This window comes from Mirounga angustirostris, unplaced genomic scaffold (assembly GCF_029215605.1).
Source record: "Mirounga angustirostris isolate CCGP_5_RB_7025 unplaced genomic scaffold, mMirAng1.0.hap1 SCAF_10, whole genome shotgun sequence".
NCBI lineage: Eukaryota > Metazoa > Chordata > Mammalia > Carnivora > Phocidae > Mirounga > Mirounga angustirostris.
Window position 1 is genome coordinate 73,376,111 of NW_026991718.1, and position 23,861 is coordinate 73,399,971.

Genomic DNA, 23,861 nt, shown 5'->3' on the forward strand with positions numbered 1-23,861 from the left:
AAGAATAAAACTTATTTTTTTCTCATTTTTCTACTGCCAATTACAAATAATGTAATGAAAATATTATTGACTGAATTTAAAAGACGCTGGATGCGAAGACAGTACAGTGTGTGAAGAAAAAGAAGAGAGAGGCGGGTCCGAGTTCGTAGCACCGCCGGCCCCACCTCCACCCGGATCCGGGGAGAGAAAGCTCGCCCCCCGGCCCCGGGAGTAGGGCCCCACCTCAGCGCTCCCACGGGATCCTCGCTCTAGCCCCGCCTCCGTCCGGCTCCGCTCCATCCCGCTCCGGTAGCCCAGCGCCTCTGCGGCGAGGGAGGGAGAAGCGAGGCGGGACTTCCGGCGTTTGAAAAACTTCCGGCGGGAACCGGAAGATGCCGTCATACACACAGAATCCCGGGCCTTCTGACTCGCCGGGCGGGAAGGTGAGCTGAGCGTCCGCCTTGGCGGTGTTCCTGAGGGCTCGCGTGAGCGCGGCGCCGGGGCTCCGGTATTTTTGGGGCCATTTAAAAAGTTCGGAGCGCTCATTTGGGAACTAATACCCCTTTTAAAAGTGAGAAGTTTCATTACATTTTACGGTCTGCGGTCTCTATCTTCCAACCTACACCCGGAAAACCCCTCCTAGCTGCCGCGTGTCACCTGGCGCGTCTTCTCAGTCAAATTGCAGCTCTTAGCGCGTAGGGGTAGACATGGGAAAACCCAGGCAAACCTAGATTATCTGTATACCTCAAGTTATCAGAGATGAGGGAGGAAGCACCCTTTTCAACTAGCACATCATGGCCTTGACTGCATCCACCGCATCCTCAGCAGTGTGTCTGGCATATAGGAGGCGCTCAGTAACTCTTGAGGAAAGGAATGAATGAATGGGAACTCTAGGCAACTTTCCTCGAACCTCCCACGCGCCAGAATGTTATTAATATGTTTGTGGAATGGGAAACAAGCCTAGTCTTGCTGTTTGGGGCTCTGGGTTCTAGCTACATAACTAGAACATAGGTTTTCCCTTTGAGTAAACCGTTTCACTTCAGTGGATTTCAGGCTTCTGAGATTAAAAAAAAAAGAGGCTCTTTCCAGGTGTATTACTTTATTATGGAGGGATCTTTGCTGACATTCCAAGCACTTCATTTTGTACTGGGAAACTTCTTTAGGTGCCTCTTAAAAAGGTGTTCCCCTCTGCTCTTCTTAAGATTTCTAATTGTGGTTTTCCCAATTTTAATGTAATATTTGTGTCTGCAGGTTTTCTTCATCCCCCTCTTCCCTTGATTTTTACTTGCCCTAGTTTAGTGCCTCCCCCCTTAGTAATATCACAGCATCTGATTTTGAATATGCTCATGTGTCCACAGAGAAAAGACAACTTTGAAAATGAAAAATCTCAAGCCGCTAAGAATAGGAATGTTCTTCTGTACCATCACTCTTTAAAATAATAATAATAATAATAATAATAATAATAATAATAATAATGAGTGCCTTGTGTGCTATTGCCTCATAGTGATGGGGAAAAATGTATACTCTTCTATAGAGACCATGTTGTATATATTCTTACATTCATTTAATAAATAGTTATTAATAGCTATTAAGTGCTAAGCTCTGTGTTATGCAGAAGTGAGTAAGGCAAATGTGGTTTCTTCATGGTGTTTACTGTCACGAAGTAAACATGGGGGATGCAGACAATGAACAAGGATAATTATAGATTGTGCTTTATATAGTACTGTATGAAGGAAGTAAATAGGGTCCTATAATATTATATCTGGGAAACCCATTTTAGGCCTGAAATGCTGAGCTCTAAGAGATGAGAAGGAGCCAGCCTATTGATGAGCAGGGAGAATAGTGTTTCAGGCCGAGTGAACCTGGGAAGGCAAAGAATCATGATTGTTACAGTGACTGAAACAATTGTGACTGTGGCTGAAGAGTGGCAGCACATGGTAAATGTGGTTAGAAAGGTAGGCAGGGGTGGCATTTTAGAAGGCCATGGTAAAAAATATGATTTGATCTAAGTGGATAATGGAGTGGAAAGCCACTGAATGGTTTTTAAGCATTTTCTAAATGATCTTTTGGGTTGATATGTGGAGAATGGGTAGTAGAGGCAAAAGGGGAAGCAGGGAAGCCAGTAGAGGCTATTATAATAGTCTAGATAAGAGATATTGGGGACTAAAGACTCACTGGAGATCATAGAAATTTAACCTATTTTTTTTTTTAAAGATTTTATTTATTTATTTAATAGAGAGAGAGAAGGAGACAGCATGAGAGGGAACACAAGTAGGGGGAGTGGGAGAGGGAGAAGCAGGCTTCCAGCCGAGCAGGGAGCCCAATGCGGGGCTCGATCCCAGGCCCTGGGATCATGACCTGAGCCGAAGGCAGTCGCTTAACCAACTGAGCCACCCATGCGCCCCTAACATATATTTTGGTGGAAGAATTTATGTTATTTACTAATAGACTGGTTGTGGGAGGTGACAGAAAAAAAGATTTGCAAGGTTTTGGCTTAGCAAATGAAACTTTAGAGGATGATAGATGTATTCAGTATTTTGGTTGTGGAGATGTGTATACATATGCCAGAACTTACCAAGTTTATACACTTTAAGCATGTACAATTTATTGTATATCAATTATAGCTCAATGAAGCTGTTAAAAATTTTCTAAGGTTCTGGCTCACCGTTTAGGTGGCTCACCGTTTAGGTGGATGATGGTGTCATTTACTGAGATGAGAAAGACTGGAGTAGGAGTAGGTTTTTTTTTTTTTTTTTTAAGATTTTATTTATTTATTTGAGAGAGAATGAGATAGAGAGAGAGCATGAGAGGGGGGAGGGTCAGAGGGAGAAGCAGACTCCCCGCTGAGCAGCGAGCCCGATGCGGGACTCGATCCAGGGACTCCAGGATCATGACCTGAGCCGAAGGCAGTCGCTTAACCAACTGAGCCACCCAGGCGCCCGAGGAGTGGGTTTTAAAACAAGAAATGGTTGTCAAGGTTTCATTGTGGGTATGTTACATTTTAGGTAACTTTGAGGCACCTGCATAGTTTCATAGGCAGTATGGATAGTTTATTATGTAAATCTGTATCTTAGGCAAGATTGGAATGGAGATATTAGGATTGTTATTAAGTAGGTGATACAGATATTTAAAACCATGGAAATGGATGGAATTTTGTTAATCTAACAAATCCTATGATATAAAGAAAGGGGATATGGGAGGAGTGGAGATGGAGAAACTTCTCCCAAGAACATTGGTTTTTAAACTGGAATATGAATATTCTTGGGATATACATGGCATAGGCAGTTTTTAAGAAATAATTTCTAGGTCCTTAGTTTCTGTATATACTCTTTCTAAAGCCGATCAGTCTGAAATTGACCTACGTGCTCATGAATGTTCTCTTTTCCCACCTCCCTTTTCTTTTTTTAGAGAGAGTGCGCCCATGCACATGTATGAGGGGAGGGGAGAGGCAGCAGGAGAGGGAGAGAGAGAATCTTAAGCAGGCTCCACACCCAGCGTGGAGCCTGCTACAGGGCTGGATCTCACAACCCTGAGATCATGACCTGAGCCAAAATCAGAGTCTGAAGCTGAACTGACTGAGCCACCTAGGCAACCCCCCCACCTCCCTTTTCAAACTCATTATTTTTCTGCTTGTCAAAAGACAAGTTTACATCTTACTCATCTTTCAATGGTAACATTGCTTCCCGGGTGCCTAATTAAGGGGCATTTGGGAATACTTGTTTCAGGGAAGTTTTCTTTAATGGGTAATCAGAATTTTATGAGACTGCCAAGGGTTTGTCTACTCCTATTTTAAACCCATTTCTATTAAGGATGAAGTATGGAGTGAGAACTGGTGCGTGGTGGTCTGTAAGGGAATGTTCTGAATTCAGGTATATTGTAGAATAGGGTGGTGGGAGTAGATGATTTGGTTGGGAAACTTAGTATGTTCAGGTTTTTATTTTGGGGCTGTTCACATTGTCCAGAGAACAGTCTTTCCATTCTCCCTGGAAGGTAAGGATCTGACTAGGAGCTTGGTGGGAGAAGAGGACTGGGGGGAGGGGTCCTCTGTATATTTAGCATTCAGTCTGTATGGTTCCCATGCCCACAACTATACTTGCTGTCCTCTAGTCCAGAAACTCTTTTTATCCTCTTCAGTGAATAAACCTCCAGATGTTTTCCTGGGGCAATTGCTTAATAGCATGAAATAGAGTGGGGCCTCTAGAGATATTTCTTTGCCTCAGACAGCTTACACCAGCCCTTAGTCCCTTCATCCATAGTTCCAAGGTATTAGGTACTGCTTCTTGTGATTTTTTTTGAGGATAGTGCAAAGCAGATCAGTTTGCTTCTGAAATGCTCCCACTGCTGACTTGGAATTTTAATTTTTATGTAGTGAAATCTGTCTTTTTGGCTTTTGAAATTTTGAGTTATGCCTAGGAAAACTTTTATTCCCCCACCTCTACTCCAAATTATGAAAATGATCATCTTTATTTTCTGTAGTACTTTTATGTTTTTATTTTGTACATTTTATTTTTACTTATTTTTTAAAAGATTATTTATTTATTTATTTGACAAAGAAAGAGACAGCGAGAGAGGGACACAACCAGGGGGAGTGGGAGATGGAGAAGCAGGCTTCCCGCTGAGCAGGGAGCCTGATGCCGGGCTCGATCCCAGGACCCTGGGATCATGATCTGAGCCGAAGGCAGATGCTTAACGACTGAGCCACCCAGGCGCCCCTATTTTGTACATTTTAAGTCATTAGTCAGTGTGGAATACATTTTTGTTCAGGATGTGGTAGTAGGACTTAAATACTTGTTTTCCTCCAGGGGGATACCTTGTTGTCTTAATATCACTTATTGAATAATTCATTTCTGCCCTGGTTTAAAATGCTACCCCGTCATACACTAATTTTCTCTGTTTGCATTTTTGTTTTCTGGTAAAGTACATGTGACACAGAAATCAAGTTACCCATTCCTTTTATGATCAATATCTAGAAGCACTTATTTGAGGAAGAATGACCTCTATAAACATAAAATGCCACAAAGGGGGGTGAAGGAAAAGATGGCAGATTATCTTGTCTACTTCCTGGAGATTCTTTTCCTTTTGTTCTCCTGCTTTACTCTGAGTGCTCTCTTGGCTAATAGTGCTACACTTCTTGGAGTTGAGCTATGGAACCGAGGGCACATGTTCTGTTTTTTGAGAACCTGTTTGGTATTTCTGTGAAGCATTCCTTTCTCTTCTAAGTGGAAGTTAGAACCAGAGGCATTGTAACATATGACTGGTTTAGAAACTTTTTTAAAGGGTTCCAAGCATGTCAGAGTCTCATGTAGTTTTTGTGGTTTGATATGCACTCCTTAGGTAATAAACTATATGATCTAAAGTGAATTTGCTTACTTCCTATATTATAGGATGTCTCTGGTTATTTGTCTCAATTTCTTAAAGCACTAGGCCTTTGAATTTGGTAAATATTTTCTAGGGACATTAGTGATTGTTTTTTTTTATTTTCAAATAAGTGTTTTATTTAAATGCTGTAAATTTTATTATAAGGGAATGGATTATCTTGTTTTAGGAATAACCTGGCTGCTTATTCAGTCCATCAACATCATTTATTTGACTGTCAACTTTATAGAAAGGCCTTTCTTTTATATTGTGAGAAAATATAGAAGTGGGGAAATACTTCTTACAGTTTAATAAAGGATTTTATAATTTGCTGACTGATGAGCCATCTAATAGCACTTGTGGTATATGCAAGCATATAACTCTAACGAAACTAAAAATTGTCACCCTGTTGGAGCTTACGTTTTTCCAAAGATGGTACATACTCATCAGGCTTTTAAACCATTCGAAGGCTGTTAGCTGCTCTTATAGTTGGCAGCTGCGTGGGAGGGGAAACCAGTGTTCAGGCTTTTGAATGCTTCTCATTTTTTTTCCTGTGGCATTTTTTAACAGCAGAGCTATTGGAGCGTTAGTTTTGAATGGCACATCACTTGGTAGACAACATAAGTGATCAGTCATTCAAGTGATTCAGATCATGCTGATTTTATATTCTGTTTCTTCCAGATGTCATCATTGCCAAGAAGAGCAAAAGTGAAGGTCCAGACTGTGGTATCCAAAGATGAATTCTCTTCCTTGTCTGAATTGTAAGCATATTGGCTTCATATGGGGTTAGGACAATGATGTATATTTTAAGGAGGAATGCATTTTGTCACTTACTAATGAAAGTCATTTGTGTCTCTTTCATTCATTCATGAGACAAATGTTTATCGAACTCATGCTGTGTCTCAGGCGCTGTTTCAGTGTTGGTGTTAAACTACTGAACAAGGAGAGAGAAAGTAACCAACTAAATATATAACATGATACTTACACTAGAATATGAGCTCCATGAGAGCAGGGAGTTTTTTATATCACTTCAAAGTAGGGTTTCCCAAACTCAGCACTACTGATCAGATAATTCTTTGCTGTGGAGACTGTCCTTTGCATTGTAGAATGTTTAGCAGCATCCCTGGTCTCTACCAACTAGATGCCAGTGACATCTCCCCAGTTGTGACAATCAAAAATGTCTCTAGACATGGCCAGATATTCCCCATGGGGGCAAAATTGTCTCCGGTTCAGAACCTCTGCTTTAGAGCACTGTAGTGTTTGTGCCCTGAAGATATTTGTTAAATAAGTGACTGATGAATGTTAGGCAGTATTAAGTACTCTAAAGGAACATAAAACAGGGCAAGGGAGAGCGTGGTCAGTGGTTCTGGGCAGGGGACATCTTGGATATAGTATTCAGGAAAGTTCTTTTGGAGGATGTGCCAAGAGATTTAAATGAAATTTGGAAGTACTATAACTTGTAAAGATCCAAGTAGAGGGAGCAGAGCAGCAAATGTGAAGATCCTATGGCAGGAACAAGCTTTGTGTGTTCAGGGAATAGTAAGACCAGTGTGGCCAGACAAGAGTCACCAAGGCAGAGAGTGACTGGAAATGAGATGGGAATGGGCAGGACCTAATAGGCCATGACAGAGCATTATGGTCTTATTTGAAGTGGTATAACTGAACAATATGAGTTTGCTCCTTGGTGAGTCACAGATACACCAGGTGGAGTTGTCATGCAAAGTAAACTTTATTTGCAGCAAATAAAGAGATCACAGGGAATAGCTGGGGAGTAGCTTTCAAAGCCTCCAAAGAGAGTGAATGGGTACCTTTTGTTTAGGGTTAGGATGAAGATTTAGATAGGGAAGCCTTGTCATCTGTGTAGAGGCAGGTATCAGGTCGTGCGTGCACCTTAAGGAATCATGCCTATATATACATTGTATGTCATGTAAATGAGGCTGAGCCTCCTCTTTGGGCAGAGATTTTAGTATTATGATGAGGTAAAGGTAATTGCCAGTCATTCCAGGGGTTGCTCCAAGGTCCGTCTGCGCAGGCGTGAGTCAGGGCTTTAGCTCAAAGGGGCTGAGTGGTCTGGGCCAGTTTCCATCACCTGAAGGGTGGTTTCGGGTTTCATTTGCCTGAGTTAAGAGGTAAGCTGGAAAGAAGAGCTTAAGGAAAAATGTAAACAAAGCAGGTAGGCAATAAAGGTCAGGTCTTGGGGTCTAGCCGGTGACAGTGGGTTGGAAAGCCATTGGAAGGCTTGGGGCAGGGATGTGACATGCTCTGGTTTACATTTGTAAAAGATCATTCTGATTTCTTGGTGGAAAACAGACCGTAGGGGAGCAAGAATGGAAGCAAGGGGTCAGTTAAGGAGATTACTGTAGAAGCCTAGGGTCCTGGAAGTGAAGGTGGTGAGAAGTAGTCTAATTTGGGATATATTTTGAAGATAAACTAGACCAGATATGGGGATGGATTAGATTTGGGGTGTGAAGGAAAGACAGGAATTTGGGGAAGACTGGAAGAGGATCAGGTATGAGGGTGGTAAAATCAAGGGTTCTGTTTTGGACTTGGTAAGTTTGAGATGACTGTGAGGCATCCAGTGAAGATATATATACAAGTCTTGAGCTCAGGTCAAGTGGGAAAGGAAGACAGAAAATTGAGATTCCTCTCTATTCCGCTATCGAATAAGATAGGTCATCTAGTAAGATTGCTTAGAGGAGTGCTGAGGACTGAGTCTTAGAGTATCCCAACATTGAAAGGCTGGGGAGAGGAAGAGCGGTAAGCAAAGGGACAAGGAGAAGCTGGAGAAGCTGCCAGGGAAGTAGGAGGAAAACCAGGGGCATGAAGACCTTGGAAAGACCTGGAAGGTGTGAAGGATGTGTTGTAAGAAGTGACAGCCGGATGCCAGTAATAGGTCAGGTACGGTTAGTGGGAGATGACTTAAAACTGCCTCACATATCATAAAATAATACCTGTTCTTATGTTTTTCTTTCTGATACCTGAAAGCCCTTTTGTATCTGTCATGTGACTTTTGCAATGTTCCCCTATGAACTGGGGTCCGCGTTCCTGCTGGAATGAAGTTGTTCTGCTAGTTTGGAGATAGTATGAGCAGAACCCTGGTTTCCTGTTTCCTTAGTTTTCTCATTCTCCCTCCTTTCAATCCACTGCTATGTGTTAGGTGAGTTTAAATGATTTTGTTTGTTTTTGCCTACTCTTAGGCTTTAGTTTGCATCTGCTTCTGAAGAGAACTCACTGGGGGGGTGGGGGGGACTATCAGTGGCTTGACCTAGGAGAGCATAATTTAGAAGAAGTTATTTAATCAGGTTTTTGCCTCCAGGCAGAACTTAAAACCATTCAAAAAGCCAGATATCCCTATTCACTAGCCTTAGTGAAGGAAGTGGTTGTCCTTCCCACCAATACTGACCTTTTACATTGGGGGTAGACGTAGATTTAAGTGGGTTGGCAGGAGCATGATGTTACTTTACCAGAGTTCACATGGCTATTTTTCTTCTGCTCTTGCTGTGAGTTTGATTCATGGATTGTTAGAAAGTACTGTATCTGCACCTGATCCAGTCTAGGAAACAAATCCATTCTGTAAAAGGGAAAAACAAAACAAAATGAAATGGTTAATTGAAGCATTTGGAAGGGTCTTGGTGCTAGCTTTTTTTTGTAATTTAGGGTGTTTCCTAGCACCATTTCCCATTCCTTACATTGGTCTGAATAAGTAAATTTGATCATCACTTAGGAAATTGTTTAAGCACTTTTCTCTGTTATAATGGTAAACCTTACAATGACTATGGTGTGACATCACTCAGTAAATTGCTTAAGGTAATAAATGGTTTCCTCTGTTTTGAATGTGTGTGTGTGTGTGTGTGTGTGTGTGTGAGGGGAATGGAGGGATGCCTAGCCTCTAAATATCACATCCCATTCCCCTCTCACTCACCAGAGGGGAATGGAGAGACCTGTGATTCATAGCATACCAGGGGCTATTTTTACATTGGTCCTCGATCAACTCTTGTTTTAGTACTTAGCTATATCTGTTCATAGCCTGTGCTCATATCACTCCATTTTATATTAAACACCTCCTACCTTATTTTTCTTTTGAGAAGCATGTTTTTTTGCCTTTAGCATTTAGCTTCATTTTTCCTAGATATTTTTCTGTCAATTTACTTTTAGATCATCTGCCTCTGAAGAAGATGACAAGGAAGATAGTGCCTGGGAGCCCCAAAAGAAAGCCCCCAGAAGTCGTAAGCAGCCTGTTCCCAAAGAATCCAGACCAAAGAGGGTGCCGCGAGTGAAGAAGACCACCCTACAGATCAGTGATGGCTCGGAAGGCGTGGCTGTTAAGGAGGAGCTGGTAGGTGCTTGAGTTGGGTGGAGGGAACTCTGTAGTGCTTTCCTAATTGGTGACGCTACTTTCTCCTTACAGAGAGCGAACAGTGTAGGTAGTTGACAAAAGTACAGGGCAGTGGCATTCTCTACCGCAGGCCATAGTAGTATTTATCATTAGACCCACTGTGTTGGAGGGGAAAGAATATTTATCAACTGACATATTGATGTATTTTGCTATAAGCAAACGATGTATTTATACTAATCTGGATTAAAACAACAGCAGCAATAAATTACAGGCTTTGTTGCATTGCAAAAAGTGTTGTGCATTTCCCAAATCATTCTCTATGGTATTCCGCTAAGAAACTGCTTCCATGGTACATTTGAAATAATACTCTTTCAATATGCAGTAGAAACCTGACTTTTCAGGGACACATTTATTGTGTATAGTAGAGGACATTATATTGTACCTGCTTTGCTTTTAGGGCTTTTATCTAAATCAGTCTTTCTCATGTTATCCAGTACCTCTGTTTCTTCATCTTTACATACAGGCTTTTCACTGAACACACTTGAATGGGTGAGTAGGCTTTACCTATAGCTGAGAAAGTATTGACTTCTATCATCTTGTTGGCAAAATTTGGAGGTTTTTCATTAAGCGTGGCATGGCTGCACCTAAAAGTAGCTTGATTGCCTAACCGACGAAATAGCTCTTAGTTCAGTGGTTGTTGGCATTAGGGTCATAAACCCTTTGAGAATCTGATAAAAGTTATGAACCCTCTCTTCTGTAGAATGTGCACGTGCCTAGCCTCTAAATATTAAAATATAGCTCAAGAAGGTACAGCTTAAGAACCCTTGTGGTGATTTCTTGATCCTTCCAGTGATGCTCAGTTATATGTGTATAAAAAAGAATTCGAATAGAAAGTCTTTCACTTAAGAAACATTCTGGGGGTTTTTTAAAATTTCTTTCAGAATTGCCAAAATTCACCCGTTTTATACCTCAGCGAGAGCACATGGAGCATGTTAGAAGACTTCATTTCATTAGGTTTGGCGTTCTGCTCTGCCGTAGCCACCACTGAACAAAGTAATTGAAAACCTTATTTTGGGTAGAATTAGAATTGGTAGCCTCCTTATAACTTTATTTTTAGCAAACATCATAGACAAAATTAATCGTTATTTAGCCTCTTCCTCTCTATGTTGCTGGCATTTACCAACCCGGTGGCCACTCCATTCATTGAAGACTTTAGCTCAGCTCCACTTCTCATCCCCTGTCTGCCACCTTCTGCTGTTGTTCTTGGGGATTTCCCCTCCACTGGGATGAACTCCCTGGGGCCCTGTGTTCTTGGTTCTTTGACCTCCTCATCTCCAGGGACTGTGTCTTCTTCTCTGCCTTCATCACCCCTCTCAGGAACTCAGCCTGAATCTTGCCATCATCAGAAACTCTGCTACTGACATTCCTTTTCAAGCATCCCGCATTCGGAGGACCATCTTACCATTTCCTGTTCTCCCAGTTCACTGTCCAGGTGCCCTCACAGCCATACTTTTCCAGCCTCGTCACATCTTCTCCTTGGTAGCTCTCAACCCGGGCAGCTTGAAAAAGTGCCATTGTTGAAGCCCCTGTCCTAGACCAGTTAAATATGGAAAGGATTCTGGGGGTGGGGGTGGGCCCAAGCCTCAGTGGTATTTCTTTCCTAAAGCTCTCCTGTGACTTCTGTGGACAGGGGCCGAGGGCTACGACCTAATCCATGGACTCTAGCGCTTCACCAGATCTGCTTCACGCATCACTATCAGTCAGCCCTTTTCTTTTCCTACTTTACCTAGTCCAGGCCACAGAATCTCTCATTTCAGCCACTTTTTATTAGCCTCCCCAGTTCTGCCCTTGTTTCCTTCCGTGACACAGGGCCGATCATAGCTGACACTGGGTGAGCCATTGCCTGTGCTCTGCCAGCACCGAGCAGCTGACTCTTGTGGAGAACAACCTTGACTGAATTTGTTTCCCTTTAGATTCATAATCTCAGACCTCAAAATGACACTAAGAATACCTGGTAGACTGCTTCCTTTTCTCTGGCAGATGTGTTTTTCCAGTTTTTTTTCTCATTTCTTAAACTACCTAAATTCCTTTCTCTCCCTCTCAGCTGATGACATTGCCTTTTACGTATTTGTGAACACAGGAAGCTCCTCATTATCTCACAACCAGGCTAGCTATGTTTGCGTTCCTCTTCTGTCCTGTTACGATGGAGGAAATGTCATCCTTCCTGTCCGGGATTAGTCCCACTGCTGGGGCTGTCATTGCTGTCCCCTCTTGCTCAAGGTTTGTGTGTCTTCAGTCATCCCCTTTCTTTTCTCTCATCAACTTTTATTCCAGTGGCTCAATTGCTACAGAGTATAAAAACGCTCTTTTAAATCTAATTTTTAAGAAGCCTCCCTTCAGCTCCTTATCCGTCTCCAGTTATCTGTCAAGCTCACCCAGTACAACACAAGCCAAGGCCAAAGCCTGCTGACTGATTTGATTGGAAAAGACACATTGAGCTACTTTTTTGTTTTAGATAGTTGACTGCTTTCAGAGACAGCAAAAAGAAGAATAATCACATTCTTTTTGGAGTCTTGGGCTTAGTCATAGGCTACATAATAACCATGTGGAGTGTTAAGGCTGGTTAAAAAAACAATGAAGGCAGAAGAAAATGAACTTTGATTATTCAGTCTGCCAAAGATTCAGGTTGAACATAAGGAAGAAAAGTGTTCTCATGGGGCTTACTAAACTTGAGTATATCACTGAGACAGGCTGTAGAATCTTAGAAGCTTCATAAAATGGAGAGATATTTCCCTATGTTTTCAATAGTTTAGATCTACCTCTTTCAAACTTTTTTGGCCTTTGAACTCTTTTACACTCTTAAAACTTATTGAGGACCCCAAGGAACTTTTGGATATGTGGGTTATTGATATTGATATTTACCATATAAAAATTAAACATGAGAAATTAAAATATTGATTAGTTTTTTAAAAAACCTAGTACATGTTAATGTAGCTAATTTTTATTTTAATGAAAAATAAATATATATTTTCCCAACCAACAACAAAAAATTAGTGAGAAGAATGACATTATTTACATTTTTACAGATGTCTTTAATGTCTGACCTACTAGAATATAACTGAAATGTATAAAGAAAACCCACCTCCACACAGATATGTATTTGGAAAAGGGAGACGTGTTTTAAAAGCTTTTTCAGATGGATATTCTTATTTGATGTGGTACCAAAACTCAGTAAATGGTAGTTTCTTAAAAGTTTGTTTCATTGTGGAATCTGAAACCATATTAATGAACTTCTTATACTCTACTACATTAAAATCCACTGGTTCATGTTATTTGAATGGGTCTTCTACCCATGCATGATTTTATGACATATATTGGTCATTTGAAAAATATCGGTTCACTGATTTATGCAGATCTTCCAAATGTTAGCATCTTTCATTATCTGATGTCAAAAAAACACATTTGTTAATATAACCTCCAGTCTCATCACCGTGTTGGGAAGCTGTCAAGTTCACAGTGGATACAATTTTCCAAAAATTCTAATTTTCACTTTTAAAGCCTGAAATTTACTACTGGTTGCAAATGTCAGGTGTTTCCTTAACGTGATGGTCTCAGTTCATTTTTGAAAAAATGTCCACCAGATACCCAAGTCTGAATAACCATAGTTTGTCAGTCATTATTTCAAGTAAAAATGGTGCTTTATGGAAAAAGAAGCTGGTTCAGTTCACAACTGAAACGGGTGCATGAGAGCTTTTGTTTGAGACGACCACTGCACATCCGTATGCACTGGCATGCAGCAGAAGTGTTTTATGTGTACTCACTATTTCAGCATAGAGTATTAAAAAGGTGTGTTTTCAAGGACTGAGACCTTAAAAATTAATACTTTATTTATTTATTTATTTATTTATAAATAAAGGCTCCATGCTCAGTGTGGGGCTTGAACACACAACCCTGAGTTCAAGAGTCACATGCTCTACCAACTGAGCCAGTCAGGCACCCCTAAAAATGAATACTTTTTTTTTTTAAAGATTTTATTTATTTATTTGAGAGAGAGAGAGAATGAGAGACAGAGAGCACGAGAGGGAAGAGGGCAGAGGGGGAAGCAGACCCCCCGCTGAGCAGGGAGCCCGATATGGGACTCGATCCCGGGACTCCAGGATCATGACCTGAGCCGAAGGCAGTCGCTTAACCAACTGAGCCACCCAGGCTCAGGAAGTAGACAAAGAAATGAAGAAAAAGTAAAATGACCAAGAGGAAAAAAAGAAAAGTCAGCAATCATAAAGACACTTAAAGGCATCCTCTGTGGAGTCTTCAGGCAAGATTTGCCTAGTGTTTCTCAGTGTTGTCCACAGACCCTTTCAGGGGATCTGCGAGGTCACACTATTCATAATAATGCTAAGACATGATTTGCCTTTTTCTGTTGACATTTCACTGATAGTACAAGAGCAATGGTAGCAAACCCCAAGGCAATGGCACCAAGCAGTAGTAGCAATCACTGTTCCCTTCACTGCCACACTTGCAGCAAAACGATGTGTGTTTTCTGTTCCCTAGCCTTCTGCATAAATTGGTGGCAGGTATAGTCTGTTGAGTTTTATGAGTGTGTGAGTTGTTACTTTTTTCCCCCAAAGGGTTGACTTTTGATTGCAAAATAATGCACTTAAAAAGTATTCAATGATGGTGGGATCTGCAGATGTTTTAGTGCTTATCAGCAGCCAGGCAACATGTTCAACATTTCGGTTGTGTGAGCTTACGTAATCCTCACAACAGCCCCTCAAGGCAGGTGCTATTACTATCCTAACTTTATAGATGAGAAAGCCAAGGCAAGAAACGTGAAGTGATTTGCTCATGGATAATAGATAGTAGGTGATGGAACTGGGTTTCTAAGTTAGCAACATGATTTTGTCAGCATTTCAGGAACCAATATATCTCTCATGGGTGGTTTTACCTCAGCCGTGCTCATAAGAGGGATGTGTAAAACCAGAGTGCTGATTTAATAATTAATGATTTGATAATTATATCAAATCACAAGGACATGAAATTTTTTCTGACTGGTGTTGTCTCTCCTCAGAGGCTGAAGTAAGTAGGCACTTAAATAAGAATCGGAAATTTACTCGATGAGCATGGATCCAGATTGGGAGAATTAGATAAATCCATTCTATTGGATTTAATGAATGCCTACTGTGGTCTAGGCATTATGTTTGTCACAATGACATCAAATGTTTTAAATGCACGAATCTAAGGTAGTCTGATGTATCCATCTCATAGGAGGGCTGTCTTACCATTGGGACCAAAATACTCAGAGTCTGTTTGCTAAGCTTTCCTCTTCCTTGTACATTGCTTAGAAGAATGCTGATCATCTTTGCATTTTACAGTTCCTCTTTTTCTGCCGCTCTATGGCTGACAGCCCTCTGTATGGTTGACACCTTTCTTTTACTATATCAAGTTATTTGACCGGGTTCTTATCAACTCTTATGGACATAGGAGTCATTCTATTTTTATATCTCTGTTCTTATCCATTATGTTTCAGCTAAAAATGTAATACTCAGAGGGCTATCTAAGGTACATCATTTCCAGGTTAGGTATTGGTAGGTGGGTATTAGGATGGGGACACTCTTTATAGTAGTTCCCAGTATTTTCAGTAGTCAGTAATTCTGGAAAAATACCTGATAGGAGAGAAAATTGAATTTTGACTGAAGAATAGTTTGGGAGTTCTTCTTTTATTTGAGTTTGTGCCATCTGCATCTGCTTAGGTAACCAGAAACAGGCTAGCTTGTGAAATTGTAAACTCCATACAGGTAGCGTCTGTATGTTATTTACCACTCCAGTGCCAAAATGAATGTCAGGTGTCATTCCTTCACACCTGTGCTGTCATGAGGGGTGGGGGTGGTGGAGAGAGTGGCCCCTGGACACTAGTGTGGACTATTATGTAGATTCTTCCTAAAGAAAAATGCCTGACACCACTCTGCTGTCATGCTGTGTTTTCTGTTCCCTAGCCTTCTGCATAAATTGGTGGCAGGTATAGTCTGTTGAGTTTTATGAGTGTGTGAGTTGTTACTTTTTTCCCCCAAAGGGTTGACTTTTGATTGCAAGTTTTAAATCTTGGTTTTTCCAGCATGCGTAGACTTATCCTTTACTCATTTTAAAAAATGAAACTTTTTATTTCTAGATAATTATAGATTCACACACAGTTATAAAAAATGATACAGAGATTGTGTACCCTTTAATTTCTTCCAATAGTGCATTTTACACAACTATAGTAAAATACCACAACCAGGATATTTATATTGATAAAATCCAGGTATCTTATGAGATTTCTCTGTTTTTTTTGTATTCATTTATTTGTGTATTTCTGTATGTTTAGTTCTGTACAATTTTATCACATGTATACATATGTGTATCCATCATCCAGAATGGTTCCATCACTACAAGAATCCCTAGTACTGCCTAGTATTTGCCTTTTTGTAGCCACACCCACCTCCCTTCGGACCCTTACCCCCATCTTGACCCCCCCAGTAACCACTAATTTTTTCGGGATTGTTATATAAAGCATAAATCATTAATGTTATGTAAATTATAAGGTATGTAACTTTTTGCAAATTGCTTTTTTCCCCCTCCATTCAACATAGTTTCTGTGAGATTCTTCCAAGTTATTGTGTGTATCAATAATTTGTTCCTTTTTATTGCTGAATAATATTCCAGAGCATTCGGTTTTTATCTTTTAATTCTCATGTGTTTTATTTGTGGTTTGATAGAATAACTCTGTGGCTATTGCTGATGTTGATTTGGAAGACAGGAAAAATAAATTGGATAGCGTGAAGACTCTGAAAACAGCAAAGACAAAACGGAAGAATTCAGCTCAGTCACCTTCGGGTCAGAGGACCAAAAAGCTGAAAGTTGATGAAGAAACCAACATGGTCAACACTGCCGAGACACCATCCACGAGCACCGTGTGGGAAGGTGCATGCAAGAAGGAAGAGAATGAAGATGACTTTACATTTGGTCAGTCCCCTTTAAAGAAAATGAAGACTGAAACATGTCCTCAGGGGCAGCCTGTGAGGTTTCCAACAAATGCCAACAGCATTAAAGAGGAGGTGGAAATGAACTGGGACATAGTACAGGTATGTGTAGTCATATTAGTTTGTGGGGTTCCTTTCTTTTTGACTAGGATAGGAGTGCCACTGGCTAAGAAAGGGTTGGGAGTTTTCAGGTCTCTTTTCAGTTTTGCCAGTGATTTCTTTCTTTTTTTTTTTCTTATTTTATTTTATTATGTTAATCACCATACATTACATCATTAGTTTTTGATGTAGTGTTCCATGATTCATTGTTTGCGTATAATACCCAGTGCTCCATTCAATACATGCCCTCTTTAATACCCATCACCCGGCTAACCTATCCCCCCACCCCCACCCCTCTAGAACCCTCAGTTTGTTTCTCAGAGTCCATAGTCTCTCATGGTTTGTCTCCCCCTCCCAATTTCCCCCCCTTCATTTTTCCCTTCCTACTATCTTCTTCTTTTTTTTTAACATATAATGTATTATTTGTTTCAGAGGTACAGGTCTGTGATTCAACAGTCTTACAATTCACAGTGCTTACCATAGCACATACCCTCCCCAATGTCTATCACCCAGCCACCCTATGCCTCCTACCCCCACCACTCCAGCAACCCTCAGTTTGCTTTCTGAGATTAAGAATTCCTCATATCAGTGAGATCATATGATACATGTCTTTCTCTGATTGACTTACTTCGCTGAGCATAATACCCTCCAGTTCTATCCACGTCGTTGCAAATGGCAAGATTTCATTCCTTTTGATCGCTGCATAATATTCCATTGTATATATACACCACATCTTCTTTATCCATTCATCTGTCGATGGACATCTTTTGCCAGTGATTTCTGGAGGCTTTGGCCACTGGTTCCTATCCTAGGTATGCTGTTTCATATTATAGCTCATCATCAGCTCTTGAGCTAAGAGCTTTGACCTCAGGTGAGGTGGGTCTCTGCCATGGTGTTTTGGTGAACATGAGTCTATAGAGAGATTACACTAACAGACTGGGCCCTCATAAGTTCATTGTGAAGGTTTTGTTTTGAACTTGGACTGTATTTCCTTATAAAAGTAGTGTGAGTGATTGGGACATTGGCCTTAGTACAGCTCTAATTCTTAAAGTAATGTTGTAATATACTGTAAACAAGGTCTAGAAATTTCTTAGGAAAAGTCTATCTGAATTCCAACTTGAGCTGCCTTGGATTTCTCCCAATTTCTTGGTTGGCTTTAGGGATGGCAGAGAAGACCGGAAAAGTGATTTTTATTTATTTATTTATTATTTATTTATTTATTTATTTATTTTTTTAAGATTTTATTTATTTATTTGACAGAGAGAATGAGAGAGAGAGCACATGAGAGGGGGGAGGGTCAGAGGGAGAAGCAGATTCCTTGCTGAGCAGGGAGCCCGATGAGGGACTCGAGCCAGGGACTCCAGGATCATGACCTGAGCCGAAGGCAGTCGCTTAACCAACTGAGCCACCCAGGCGCCCCGGAAAAGTGATTTTTAAATGGTGATTCTCAACCTTTTGTCTGTGCCAACACACACTGGGAACGTTTCAAACTTAATTATGGTAGTGCCTCTCAGGGTAGATGCGTGTGACCTCCCTTCCTCTTGTCTGTCTTATGGTGATTCTGATGGGTACTCCTTCCCCTTCTGTGAATTACTGCTTAGAGCCCGGGGCCTCTGCTTGCTCCAAATACTACTTCTCAGTCTGGGACTAGCTGTGCGTTACCTTTTTCTTCAGAGGAATTTTTTTTTCCCCATGTTGTCTCTTCTGTTACCTATTAGTAGAACATCACCATTATTTTTTAATTATGATTTTTCTTTTCTCTGGCCCACGAAAGAGTAGAATGTTGCCTCAGAACTTTCTTCTCATCCTTGTTCCTGAACTGAACAGTCCAAAGTTTCTTGGAGAAGCAATGTATCATTAGGCTCCTTTCTATACCATCTTTTTCTTTATTCACTTAGGTCTACAAGGACATGTTTTTTTTTTGTTTGTTTTTTACTTTTTCTCCCTACCCTCCACCCCCTTAGAAGGTCATGTTTTAAAAGGATGATTCATATACCATCTGCATCAGATTCACCTGAAGGCTTTCTTAAAATGCAGACCCCTTGCTTAGTTCCATTCCAGACTCACAGGAACAGATGGATGTGTCCCACTTCCCTTTCCTTTGACTAACACTTAAAAGCTTATGTCTCTGCTGTTGACATAGATCTGCTTCTAGTAGTGGACAGTCAGCAGGAGGGAGGAAAGAAGGTTTCAGAGACCATGAAGTCTCTTGAAATGCAGAGATAAGTTCTTCAAAGTTAAGGGCTCCTTACTCTGTGACCCTTTGCTTCACACCCATCCCCTAATCTGTGTAACAGAGAAAGCGATGAAAATGGTCCTACTTAGCCCATTATCTCTTGGTTATAAGTAATAGAAACATGCTTCTAATAATCTGAAACAGAAAAGAGTTTATTACCAAGGACACAGGGGTCTTTCAAAGAATGGAAGGGACGAAGTGTGATCAAGGCTCCCAAAGGCCTTGAACCAGAAATTGGAAAACCATGAGGACTTGAGGAAGTTGTTTTCTCCTCCTCCTCCTCCTCCTTCCTGGAAGGGATTTTTTGACAGTTCAAACAATCCTGCTCTTGGAATCTGGCACTCCTTGCTTGTGAGTTGGGAGAAATGGCTGCTACAGCTGCCACTTTCACCGGGCACCCTGACAACTAGTAAGCTCAGCATTTTCTAGATGGCTTTAGGGGTTGCCCGGGGAACTTTAGGTGTGATTTGCATTTGGGTTTTTTTGTTTAACCAGATGCAGTCCTCCTTGTCCAACCTTGCGTTACTTTTTCAGACAATTCTTGTGGTATATGTGAATTTCTTTTCCATTCCTTTCTTATTCCCCCCGTAAACAGCAGAGAATAATTTTATCTTGGCACTGCATTCCTGCTTCCAAACATGGTGGACAGCAGTGGCAGGTGTTAGGGGAGAGGAGACTAAGAAGAGGGAGAGTCACCAGTGCTGAGTCCAACAGTCAGAAGAGCCTTGACCCATTGGATGAGGAGCAGACTCATTGAAATGTCTGTGATATGCTTATTACCTGCCACAAAACAAAATATGTGGCCAAGTTCTTTGGGGAAATCCTGAAAGATACCTAGTTAGTAAGGAATTGTCAATGGAAATTAATTGTTAAATCATTACTAATTGATCATGTGCGAAATGTCATTTCTATTTCCTTCTTTTTTTTTTTTTTAAGGATTTTATTTATTTATTTGACAGAGAGAGAGACAGCGAGAGAAGGGAACACAAGCGGGGGAGTGGGAGAGAGAGAAGCAGGCTCCCGCTGAGCAGGGAGCCTGATGCCAGGCTCCATCCCAGGATCCTGGGATCATGACCCAAGCCGAAGGCAGACTCTTAACGACTGAGCCACCGAGGCAGCCCTATTTCTTTCATTTTATGTGCTGTTCCCCATAGCCCCTGTCCACCATGTCATCATGAGCCTCTGTTTTTCCCTTCATGGTGTGTTTCTCAACTCTGAAAAGTCGACTGGTTTTTCAGGAACATTACCATCTTGTTTGGGGAGGGAAAACTGCATTGCCAATACTTAAGTACTTAGGTTACTTACAGACTTTATGTATAAACAAACTTTGTGTCCATTTCTTACTCAGGCTTTGGGAATTTCCAGGTCCCTTGAGCAGAAGCAACCTATTCTTCAGCCCTTTTCCCCAAACTGCAATTGTGTGGTTGCTATCAGAAACTAGTTTTCGTTAAAAAACATTATATATTTATGCAAATAATGATACAAATACCATGACCTTTTTTAGAATTTGAAGAGGTAACTAGCTACAACCAGTTTTTGAGAAAATTAAATGCTTCAAAATGGTGATTGCTGTTAGAGTCTCTTTATTTTGAGGGGGCTGGGAATATAGGAGTGGAGTAGCCACATATATGTTAGTAAAGTTTGCCAAATTAGAGAGGAAAAGCAAGCAAAACCCTCTTTATTAGCCATTTTTCTTGCAAGAGATGATGGGGAATGATGTGACCATGGGATGACAAAGTTGGGGAAAGAAGTGGGACTGGAGGGAGGTGAGTGTGTCTGAGTTGGCTTTCTCACTGCACTTCTGTATATAAGCACACACCACCCATTAGGTTACCTGTTTGTTCCAGGAGGGATTAAGTAAAACAATTGGATTAGCCCTTTTTGTTTTTATGATTTAGCTGGTATTGTTATGGGCTTTAAAAAACATCTTTTTTTTTTTTTTTTTTAAGATTTTATTTATTTGTCAGAGAGAGAAAGAGCACAAGCAGGGGGAGCGGCAGGCAGAGGGAGAAACAGGCTCCCCGCTGAGCAGGGAGCCCGGTGTGCGACTCGCTCCCTGGGATCATGACCCAAGCCGAAGGCAGATGCTTAACCAACTGAGCCACCCAGGCGCCCCTGGGGCTGGCTTCTAATGAGGGAAAGTATATATACTTCTATTTTGAAGTATATATACTATTTTGAAGTATATATAGCTCATGAATGTTCGAAAGTAATAAGCTTCCAGATCAAGAAACAGAACCTTACCAGCACCCTACAATCCCCTTTATATGGTTTTCCAATTTCCTGTCCTCTTTCTTTTAACCACTCTTCTGACTTCTGACAGCCTAGTTTTTCCTTTTGCAGGAAAAGCTTTAAGGAAGCTTCTATGTGTGATAAAATAAGTAATAAAATAAATAGGCAGGGATAAAGAGAACAGCAGGAATCAAAAGCTTTTGAGAAAGGAGGTGTCAAACTGCTGATTGGGAAATGACTTTGAGTAGAAAATTCTCTCTCTCAATTCTATTCATTAGAGTAGAATTTAATTTAATTTTAGTTCTTTTAAAATATAGATGCTGCCAGGATGATTAAGGCTATAGTTTGTTGATACTCAGATATTTTCTTTTTTAAGGGAACGGGAATATAGATTGGAGGAGTAAATCTCAGGACACTTTGGGAGAAGGCCATTTTGTTGGCAGTTTTAGACACCAGAGGGCAGTATGAAGGCACCATGTTTCATCTGCAGTGGGATTCAGGAAGAGAAGTGAGGCTCTTTGTTTAATTTGTATTTTTGCCTAAAAAAAATCATCTTGCTTTGCACACAAATCAAATTTTTGAAAAGGTAATGTAGCTTGTGGGACTTTGGGCAATTAACTTTTCTGGGCCTTAGTTTTCCTATCTATAAAATGTGAGTAATAATACCTATGTCATATAGTTTGAGTTAATACTGAATATGTGAAAGTGTTTGGAACATAATAAACTCTATACAAGTGTTAGCTTCAAACAACAGTCACAAAAACTGCTTCTCTTATTTAAGTGTTAGCGTTGAAAAAAATCTTGAGACTGCCTTCCTTTTTACTTACTCTCATTCCTAACCAGTTAATTATAAATAATATTATAGTAATAAGTGTGAATAGCTTAAAAGTAAAAACTATAGTAGTTCTCTGGCCTGAACCCTTACCCATCCCTAAGGTTTGATCTCTGCTTTTAGCTCTTTTAGTTATATCTTTGTTGTGCGCCTCATTTTCTGAAACATAGATATCTGGGCCCTACTCCAGAGGTTCTTCTTAAGTGGATCTGGGTGGGGCTCAAGAATTTGCATTTCTGACAAGTTCCCAGGTGATGCTTATGCTACTGGTTTGAGGACCACACGCTGTGAGCCACTTTCTCTAGTCCACAGATCTCACTGATTTGTAAAATGTCACAGGGATTTGCACAGGGAGGTTGACTCAACCGCTGAAATTAAGTAATGAGCAGATCGTCACTGAGTGGCTTAATATTGAGTATAGAATAAAGTTCAAACTACATGGAATTCACCATCTAGCTCTATCCACCTTTCCATTTCTCACCTCATCTCAACACCCCTTGTACATTTTATCATTGCTGAACTTACAACAATTTAAAAAATGTGCAGTGGTTTCTCATCAGTGGTTTTTGATATGCTGTTCTTTCTTCGTGGAATTCCTGTCCCTGTTTGGCTGCCTGGAGGTACCTTCATTCTCTTTGTTGCTTTTCCATCGCTGCAGAATTAGATGTTTCTACCTCCCATGTGTTCTTGAAACAGTCTATATGTACTTCTGTCAGAGTACAGATCACAATATATTTTAACTACTTGTCTGTCTTTCTTCTTTCTAGCTTGTAAGCTCCTTGGGAAGAGAGTCTTGGTATTTTACATTTCATTTTCACTGGCTTGATATAGTTGTTGGCATATAATATGAGCTAAAATAAACATTTGACTAAAGACAGAAGGAATTGGATGATTTGGAGACCCAAAAGTGGAGACTGCTTATATGGAGTTTTGTTGTCTTTAATTTCAAGGAGCAAATCTACATAAGCAGCAGTATACACTCCCTTAACACATATGATGCTTCTGGATTTGTTAGGACCACGTACGACCCAAATGTGGATCTTGGGCTATGTTTGAGCCCCTTTCAGTTAACAGTAGCTGAGGTAGTTTAGGATAGTGGGAACCCATGGGTTTCTCTTAACAATCACACAGTTCCAAAATGATGAGCATTTGGTCATTTTCATTTTTCATATCTGTCTTTTAGAATCTTGCCTATCTTTCCAGGGCCAGCTGAAATGCTACCGCTGTAGGAAGCCTTCCTTGATTACTCCTGGGAGACCTTTCTTTTCTCTGAAAACAGTATATCACTGGCACATCCTGTTTTATTTGTACTTAATTGCATTAACATTTGCCTTCCCTTCTAGATTGTTTACTCCTTTAAGACAGTGCAATTTGGAACCACACTTAGGAAGAGATTTTAAAACTATGCCACGGTGGTTGAACTTTTACCAGTATGTAGATAAAAGTCATTGGAACTTGTGTTTAGAAGAAGAAAAAGAGAAAAAATACCCAATTTATATCTGTGTTTTAAAAATGTAATCAGTAATGCAGAGAAGCTGGGTGGAAAACATAGAAAACAAAACTGCTCTGTGGTTCAGATAAAAGATGATATTAGCAGAAAGGGAACTTGAGGGGAAAGAACAGACATTTTAGAAGTTCAGTTTGCTTCCTTGGTGACAGATTAGCTGGTCATGATAGGGAACACACAGTGATACTGAGGACATTGACTAGAATGCTTTTGGTTGCAGTAAGAGAAAACCCGTCTCGAACTAGCTTACGCAATGAAGGATATTTCTT

General features: G+C 40.6%; 1 protein-coding gene across 3 annotated transcripts in view; it reads left to right on the forward strand.

The window, feature by feature from the left end:
- Positions 1–332: 332 nt before the first annotated feature.
- Positions 333–23,861, forward strand: part of SRBD1 (S1 RNA binding domain 1) — a 198,575-nt gene continuing 175,046 nt past the window's right edge. Inside the window, exons 1-4 of one of the 3 annotated variants that reach the window (XM_045885069.2) lie at positions 333–422; positions 6,016–6,095; positions 9,490–9,670; positions 16,423–16,788. In XM_045885069.2, the coding sequence (XP_045741025.1) occupies positions 372–422; positions 6,016–6,095; positions 9,490–9,670; positions 16,423–16,788 (678 nt within the window). In that variant the 5' untranslated portion in view covers positions 333–371. The other 2 variants (XM_045885070.3, XM_054509890.2) reach the window with 2 other exon arrangements.